Source organism: Oreochromis niloticus, unplaced genomic scaffold (assembly GCF_001858045.2).
Source record: "Oreochromis niloticus isolate F11D_XX unplaced genomic scaffold, O_niloticus_UMD_NMBU tig00001368_pilon, whole genome shotgun sequence".
Lineage (NCBI taxonomy): Eukaryota > Metazoa > Chordata > Actinopteri > Cichliformes > Cichlidae > Oreochromis > Oreochromis niloticus.
The window spans coordinates 19,628-29,301 of NW_020327368.1; the positions used below are offsets into that span (position 1 = coordinate 19,628).

Sequence of the window (9,674 nt, forward strand, 5' to 3'; positions counted from 1 at the left end):
ATGAAGGTCAAAGGTCGTCACTTGTATGTTGAACTACAAACTTATGATCTGGAATTCTTTCACAGTTTTTTGCAGATAGTGTGTTATTTACCATAAAATGATTCAGAGTTATTCATACCAGAGTAAACAGAGAGGATCATATATTTTTAAATATATAACTTTCTACAGGACTGAATATAATATCGTTATATAAAAGTCCGGAGCCTCTGGGGAGTATCCGAGTATTTATAACATTACACAAACCTAAGGTCTCCATCACAGTGTTCATGAACTGCTGGGTTTATCCATCTCCTGGATCGGGCCTTCGGAGGAGTGCTGAAGATTTCCCTGTGAGGGAGCTGCTGGTGAAGATCATGAGTCCTGCTTGATCAATGCGATGAGCTTCAGTCTTCCTGGTGTTTCTTAAATGATGCCTCTTTCAGTGGGTCAACAGAACTTATCCTTATCCTTGTTTCCTATATAAGATAACTCTTTATTGTCATTGCACAGTCATACATAGTACAATAGTACAATGAAATTGGAAAACTGTCCTACGTCGGCACTACATATAACACAACACGACATGATACGACACATCACAACGCAACACAAACAACACAACACAGTATAATAACTTAGTAATACAAAAGAAGAATAAGTGTATTGTATTGCACACTGTTATTATTGCACATTAATTATTATTGCACTTTGTTATAAATATAAATATTATTATTGTTACTGTTTTTACCGTTGTTACCTCCCCTCCCAAAAAGTCCAGGCAGGTAGCCAGTCAGGTCAGCTATTTGCATTGATTAGGGCTATTGCCTTGTTGTAAAAGCTGTCCTTTAGTCTATTTGTTCGGGACCTCAGCAGCCTGAACCTCCTGCCAGACGGCAGCAGCTTAAACACCCGGTGTCCTGGGTGTGTACAGTCCCGTAGGATGCTGCGGCCCTCTTGAGACAGCGAGTGCTGTACAGGTCCTTCAGGGAGGGAAGAGGATGTCCAATGATTTTTTGGGCCATATTGATGACCCTCTGGAGTGCCTTTCTGTGTGCTGTGGTGCAGCTGGAGAACCAAACGCCGATGCAATATGTCAGCACACTTTCAATGGAGCAGTGGTAGAAGATGGTCAGCAGCTCCTTCTTCAGGTCCATTTTTCTGAGGATTCTCAGAAAGTGGAGACGCTGTTGGGCCTTCTTTAAAACCGCAGAGATGTTAGAGCTCCATTGGAGGTCTGTGTCTATGCTCACACCCAGAAACTTGAAACTGGAGACCCTTTCCACACACTATATGTGATGAATGAGCTACAGTGCTATCTTAATGTAATATAAAAAACAAAACAGCTGTAATAAGGTATACAATCCTTACTTTGTTGACTGAATATATTATATAAATAATACCCTGGCAATATGAAATGTATATGTAACCAATTTTGTTGAATCATGTCTTTCAGTTTTTATTCAGTTAGATTTTTCTGGGTTTTTTGTGTTAGTTATCGTCTCTCTTTTCTTGTCTATGCGTGGAGCTGTTTGCACATTGTTGGGAAGGATAATACTAAATACTGGGGGCTGCTAATAGTTAATAAAACTTGAACTTTCCATTATAATTTCACTTTATTCTAATATATATATTAGAATAATATATCCCAAATACTTAGCAATAGAAGATACTAGATAATAAGATAATTCATTATTATTTGCTTTTATAAATTAAAATTATCTAAAAGATTTTTTCCCCCTTTTTAATTTTATGTCTTTATATGAGAGTTGACTGGAGCTGTTTTTGCAGTGTTTTCAATACAGTAATGACCAGTCAGACTGTACTGGTGTTTTTTAAACTAGAAATAGAAAACCTTAGAGATGTTCCAGAGATGTAGTAAAGGAGGACATGAAGAGGGTACATGAGTATGTGACACTGGAAGTGAGCAGCCCAAAGAAGATGATGACCACCCACCCAAGGCTAGAAGGGTAGTGGTCATTGCTGAGGCCATTGCCCAAGTGAGAGAAAGCAATTCACTCCGAATCTAATGGGTTCTGCTTTTGCACATACTTCCCCTATGTTTAATTAATTTCAGCATGGTAGTTTTTATGTAATATTGCAGAAAGAAAAAGCACATCACCAAAAATTGTAAGGCCGTCTGTTTTGTAAAGTATAATAGAAATAAAGGGGAAAAAAACCAAAAAAACCCCAAAACAGTCCAAGCTAGATTTCAGTCATTTATTCAAAATATTTCCATGACAACTATTGGACAGAAATTACATTAGTGCATATTCAAGGTTATTTTATAAAGGATCTCAGATACATATTGCTCTCATTCAGATTTTTCCAGTATTCAGAGTGATTAGGGTTACACACTAGTGAAGATTAGAAAGAAAATCCTCTCCCTGAGAGAACTAAAAATACAACCCAGTACACACACCACTTTTGTCATCACCATACGGCCAAAGAAAAACAACATAAAACAAAACAACCCCCCCCCAAAAAAAAAAAAAAATTCTGTAGTTTAGTTTAAGACAGAGAAGAAGTGAAAGTCTATGGCTCAGAACAAAATGCAAAATCCAAGAAATGGTTTCGGTTCCTCTTGAAAAATTAAACTGAAATGTAAGCTTACAATTTATTCATTTACAGGGGTAAATTCAAATTTTGAGTGCAGAGAGAGTGCAACGTACCTTTTCTGAAATTAAAACTCCTTTAAGCACGAGTGAACACAAAGACTCAATACAAAAGTTAAATACCAAACAATAAATTAGGTTCATAAATTAATAAAAACATCTTGAAGCAACAGCTGTAATAACATAAATAAAGAAAACTGAGCTGCTCATCATTCACAAAGACCCCCGGGCCCCCCGGGAAAAAAAAATGGCTACTGTGTTTTATTCCAGTGTTGCAATATCTAGGCTCAACTTCACCGTCCTCTGTCCATCAATGTTCGGCAGCATCTCACTCCAGAAGAGAAAGGGGAATAAAGTTTCACAGCCTGCATAACCTGACACAGTGTTTCCTACAAGTCACACACAGAAAAGGCTGCCTGTGCGTGTCATTAAAACCCACATGGACATTAGGTTGTCTGCTCTAAGATAAAGATGTGTGGACGTTGGGTTTTGAGGACCATTCAGTAGCTTGCAGGAGGTTCATTAACCTCTGAAAAGTAATGTCAATGCCAGTATCACTACCAGTATTTCCCATCTAAAGACTGTACACACATTGTTTTCATGTAAACAGATGCATTTTCCTTTCCACACACACTCAGACCTAATTTACAAATCAGTCATCAACCAACATTTCTGAAAAGTCTGAGGACATTTAATGAAATTACGTACCAAACTATTGCTGTCATCGAAGACGTGTTTTTCATTCCCTTAGCATTCAAAAAACAATAAAACAACAAACAAAAAAACTATGTTGGGATTTTTTTTAAGTCCCTTTCCCCTGCCTTGTTTTCACATTATTAGTCCTTATACACAGTTTGCTGACCGTGGCCTCTTTCATCATGCATTATGTGTCTCCTTACGTGGATCCGTCGTACTCGTCTATCCCCTCCCACGGCACCCTCTTCCTCTGACTGACCAGTTCCCAGCGATGAACCGGAGCCTCTTGAATCTAAAAGGTGCAAGCCTCCTGGTCCAGATCCTCTGTTGTTCTCATAGATGAGGATATTGAGGGTTTCTTCGAATATTCGGGCTTCGGGAAACTCAACCTAGAAGCACAGGTGTTTGGGAAAGGGAAAGGTCGCTGAATATTTATTTGCTGTGTACAGCAACCTGAAAATGTGCTTATTTGTAATAAGTATATGTTCAGGGCATAAGCCCAATACTGGTACAGGAATAAGTTTAAAAATCATAATTGCACATCACTTTCAATTAGCCACATGCTTCCTGCCTCTTAATGTAGAAAGCTCAATAAATGACTCCAGTGGGAGGGTTTTCTCTTTGGATTTACTGTAGGTTAATTAAAAGGCTGCCATCATTACCAGTGTAAGTGTACTTCTCAAAAATGTTGAACAAATGCTTTAATATTTATTAAACAATGCTTACTTTGGTCTGCTTCTTCTCTGTAGCATAGACAATGGAAGTGCAGCACACTTCAGCAATCTTGCGGCCTTCGCCATAAAAAGACCAGCAGCAGATCTCATCCCCCAGCACGTCTTTGACAAACAGGACGCGGCCATTAAATCGCAGGACGAGTTTGTCAAACAGTTCAATGTTCTTCAGCAGGTTATCGTCAGAGTTGCTGGTCACAGTAGAGCAAGAAAAAGTAAGCATCTATGAACTTTGTGGATTCATTATCATTTTACAAATCCAAAGCTCTTACCTGGTGTATGAGTATTTGTTGTTTCCTCTGTTGTTCTGCAACTTTACTACTGGCTGTAAGAGCAAGAAAGAGCAACATTAATAAGAGGGTACGTTTAATATAACCTAACACGAGACAAACACTTAAACTGTTTCTTTCCAGTTAACAGTAAGTGAGGAGCCTTAAACCAAATGGGTCAGTTAAGTAGAAAACACACTGCTGGTGAACAACACAATAAAAACAAAAATAAAATTGCAAGCATCTAGTGCTACACTATTAATTTCCTACAAACGTGTTGAGAAAGTTTCTGGACACAGAAAAGCTTTAGGGCTTTTATTTTGAAATGCACAAGGGAAATGCTGAGTTTCTGTTGACAGGGTAATGCTGTAATTTGTGAAATGGGAACCACACTCTTTACACAGATGTTTTAAGAAAAAACAGGTCTGTCTGTAATATACAGGGAGTGCAGAATTATTAGGCAAGTTGTATTTTTGAGGAATAATTTTCTTATTGAACAACAACCATTTTCTCAATGAACCCAAAAAACTCATTAATATCAAAGCTGAATGATTTTGGAAGTAGTTTTTAGTTTGTTTTTAGTTTTAGCTATTTTAGGGGGATATCTGTGTGTGCAGGTGACTATTACTGTGCATAATTATTAGGCAACTTAACAAAAAACAAATATATACCCATTTCAATTATTTATTTTTACCAGTGAAACCAATATAACATCTCCACATTCACAAATATACATTTCTGACATTCAAAAACAAAACAAAAACAAATCAGCGACCAATATAGCCACCTTTCATTGCAAGGACACTCAAAAGCCTGCCATCCATGGATCCTGTCAGTGTTTTGATCTGTTCACCATCAACATTGCGTGCAGCAGCAACCACAGCCTCCCAGACACTGTTCAGAGAGGTGTACTGTTTTCCCTCCTTGTAAATCTCACATTTGATGATGGACCACAGGTTCTCAATGGGGTTCAGATCAGGTGAACAAGGAGGCCATGTCATTAGTTTTTCACCACCATGGTTAATTATTGGCGTTGATCGACTTGGTAGGAATGATGGGACTGACCTACAAACAGGTCAGTGTTTTGGAAGGTTACTAGAACATAACAAATTAAATTCATGTTCAGTTTTGGGTCCATTGTACTCACTGAATTTTGTCCGATTTCTTCCATATTTAGATAAAGGATTGTTTTAAAAAGAGACGGCAGGTTTTGGAGGAGTTCACATCCATGGCACGTGATTAGGGGCGTCCCACGTCTAAGTATCTCCTATTATTAAACAGAATTGATCTGATCTGGGAAGTTGATTGTATTTGATGAAATGTAGTGCCTATAATTTAAAACTCTGTATTGTGGTTTTACTTACAGTCCACCTTTTTGTGATGAAGTTTCAGGCAGAGGGACAGCCCCAGCTCACTACAACTAGCATGTGGAGACAAACTTTATGAAAATGTACAATCAGACCCTCTATTTGCATAAATCACATTTGACATTCCCCAACTCCCCCCAGATGTTTGGCTGGTCCATGCCACCAAACAGCAGCCATCATGAATTCAACTCTAGTCTTCAGCGCTGCTTTCAATGTAAACAACCCCAGATTTCACAGTGCAACTTTTGACAGAAAGTGGAGAGCCTTGCTAACTCCTAATGCTCCTTTAATCACAGATATTGTCAATGCTGCCATCTATTGACCAATAATGGATCTGACAGCAATATTGTGTTTTAGCCAAGACACCATAAAAATGGCTGTATCTACTGTTACATCCCCCATTTCTGAAGTATCATTCTGAAGCCTGAAAATGAGGATTTCTGCCATTTTGGTTTCAAAAACAAAGATGTCAGTAATATGAGCACGGGTGGGTCTGACTGTCAAACCACATGTTCGTGGCTTTCAGGTAGATTTAAATCATCTGCGTTTTTACAGCATGAAAGCTGCATGCATGTTTAATACCGTCCCATTTTTTTCTGTAAATGTTAGAATGAAAAAGTCCCCTTTTTTAAATATATATGTGTATTGTAAATGTTTCACAGTCTGTGCAATCAATGATTTTTCTGCCTCCATGTTTTCTTCTGCTTTCATTGAGTCTCTAACATAATAATCTGCAATATTTGATAGTATGTTAAAAAGTACATGCATTTTTCAGAAGTCGTGAAATCTTCTTTAGCACATCACAGGTGGGTGTGTGCTTACTCCTGCAGACATCAGCCAGAGATTGTAAATTCTAGCTAGTATCAATAATTGGCTGAAGGCATATCAGGATTCTGTGCATTTTTAATACTAAATTCTAATTTTCTTCTCCTCTGTAAGAATAGGTGAACTAATATTCTAATCTACAATATTTGATCATGTTGATGAAAATCAGATTTGCTCTCTCTTAGTAAAGGAAAAACATGGGGTGAATTTTAGGCCTAATCTTAAAACCTGTGGATTTTAGAAATATTAGAATTTATTCAGATCTGGAGATACTGTAAATTAGATTCTATTAAGAACTCATGGAAATGAGAACATATCACACATTTTGTGTCACAGATTATTAGGCAGAGGACTCACTCGCAGGACTCTGAAGTTTAGAGAGAAGGTGAAGGTTCATTTACGATGTGGCACCAAGTGAGAATATATACATATATACAGTGAGACCGATAACACAGAGTTCCAGGGAGTGGAGGGGGGTCCGAAGGGAAGGTCCAAGGCGGGGGTACACACGCTCCTCTTCAACTTAATCCACAACTCACTCTGAATGTCCACTCCAAAATACTCACGCTCACTCACACACATCCACAGAACTCCAGATGGCAGGGAATCTAGAAGGCCTGTACACAGAGAAAAACAATGTTAGGAGGAAACTCTAGGGGATCACAAGGAATACTTTGAAAGGCTAGGCTACACTGACGCTAGGCAGTGTGACAATCAGCGAGGAAGCAGCCTCTCTTGCCATCTTAAGTAGTCTGCCAGGATCAGTGTGAATGAGCCACAGGTGTGTGTTCAGGGCGGGTTCAGAGGCGGGGAATCAAGGTCCAGTTCCGCCCTGGTGGGAGAGGCGAAGACGAAAAACACACACCACGACCTCTCCAGATCTTGAGAACCATGACATTTTCTATATAATATTAAGAGAAACTTTAAGAAAATAAAATAACTTTGTAATTGGTACGTATCACACTGAAGTGATGTAAATGTGTTTTGGTTTTTTTTGGTTTTTTCTAGTGCTGTCAGCGTTAATCTCGTTAAAATGACGTTAACACCATAACTGCATCAGCAAATCTCCGTTAGCGAGTTAATGCGGATCGCCCCCGTGCGAGGGCTGCACGGCGTCAACGTGTTAGCGCTGTGCAGCCCCATGCACGGGGCGATCCGCGTCGTCGTCATAGTATGAAATGGTTCATCTAAAGGACCTGACCTTTTCAAATAGCCCTCAACGGTAATCCTAGAAAAACCTCAAAGAATAACCTTACCTTCATCCTTTGAAGCCTTTCGTGAGAAAATAGTTCTGCAGCCCAAAACATTCAGTCCTGACTCATCATGATACAAGCAGATTTCTTCGGAGTTAGACAGCACAGTAGTTGAACATACCATTTTGCTGTAACATTTAGATGATAAACTCAAAGTATTTAAGCAGGCATGAATGACTTCCTGCCTGTCGTAGTTTCAGATATAGTGTTAGATTGGGTGGGCCACCTCTGGTGTATTATCATCACCTAATAGCTGAATGTACAATATCAATCCACGTTCACTCAGTTAATAATTTATTCATTAATCTCCACCTAAACGAGGTGCTACGTTTGTAGCATGGGCATGGTTTCGTTTTGAAAAGTCTGACATGGACCTTTTGTTTAATTTGAATTATGAAATATCTAAATGTTATTTTTACTTGATTCTAATCTGCTGCTGAGTCTCTTACACTGATGGGAATGCAAATAACAGAAAACATTTATGTTCCTCACATTGTTCAGTTGGGAAGCAGACATTGAATGCTTTCCACATATTGGCAGAAGTGTTGCTAATAATATAATCTAGTTTATCTTTGATGTTGTATTCGTCACATATAGCTTCAAATTTCTCACAGATTCTGTAAACAGTGTGTAATCTTTTGAAGTGGTCAAAGGCCAGCAGTTTGAATTTCAGCTGTATCCTCTCTGTCTCTTTAATTTTAAAACTAGCCAATTTAAAGTCTACAATTTGTTTTCTAGAAGCTTTTTCATACGATTTATCTTGGGGGTGCCTTATATGCATCCACAGGTGTGCCACCAATTTACTCAAATGGACTCTACTAACCTAGCAGAAGCTTCTTAAGCTCAGAATGGAATCGTCTGGAGTTTTCTTATTAATTAAAGACAGAATAAACTTAGTGTATATGTACTATATGATGAAAGTGATCAAAAATAGACAGTGCTTTCTCTCTTTATTGTGACATTTAACTAATTCAAAAGATACCAACAGCCTTCCATTTCGGTTTCTGGACACTTGTGCCGGGCAGTACAGCATGAATTGTCCACAGCAGAAAGCCATCACAAATGCATTATTAAGTGACTTGATTATTGGTTGCAACCTGCTCCTGTCTGTTGTGGAAAACAAGAGCAAATACAGCCCAGTATGTCTCAGAACAGTTACATCAAAAACAGAGAACCTGTTAAAAACTCAGTTGAGTGAGGCTGATCGTGTTTCAGTCACTGTGGACATTTGGTTGGACCAAAAGATGAAGGGTGTTAAGGGATTTTGTGATTTTATGATGTTTTTCCTTTTTGATACATCTTCCTTTTTAATGTTTCATTTACTCAGCTCTCCTTATAATGCTCCATTTACTCATTTACTCATATGCTCCTGTTAAGAAAGGCTTGGAAAGCACATAGTGTTCACATATCTTTATGTTTTGTCTTTGCTTCTTCTCACACACATACACATGAGCCCCGCAGTATTCGCTGACTCCTGTGAAAGTCTCTTGCAGACACCCTTGGAAACAGGACCCAACTGGCTTCTGTTTTCCTCGAGATAGAAACTACACACACACACACACATATACACTGTGTCCCATACATGCCCAGATTGTCTGTTACAGCCTGACAAAACAGGGAATGCTACGATGTATAAATAAAGCTGACTACAAAGCCTCGGGGTGAGTATCACCCGATCACTCACCCGTGCGCACGTAGTTCTCTGAACACAACTCTGACTGTTTCTGTATTCTTTCAATGTTTTAAAAATGTCTTGCCACTGACATTTAATTGGTCCTTCGAGCCGGATAGTTTATTGATATTATTGTATCATCTAACTATTCACAGACGGAGCCACCAGATCCTGGCGTCGTGACTACCTGCACTGCAACCACCGTTTCTAGCGAAGCGAGGAAAAGCCCAGAGTCGTACATTCGCCTACTGGCCAGTGTCTTATACAGGT

The 9,674-nt window shown here is 38.8% G+C and overlaps 1 protein-coding gene across 1 annotated transcript; it reads right to left on the bottom strand.

Annotated features, from left to right (window-relative positions):
* Window positions 1–2,182: 2,182 nt before the first annotated feature.
* Window positions 2,183–6,872, bottom strand: LOC109200863 (BTB/POZ domain-containing adapter for CUL3-mediated RhoA degradation protein 1-like; the record flags this gene model as incomplete). The annotated part of the gene is made up of 4 exons (XM_025904397.1): window positions 2,183–3,676; window positions 4,014–4,209; window positions 4,291–4,343; window positions 6,837–6,872. Coding segments are annotated over 4 exons (534 nt in total), but the record flags the coding sequence as incomplete, so codon positions are not given.
* Window positions 6,873–9,674: the final 2,802 nt, after the last annotated feature.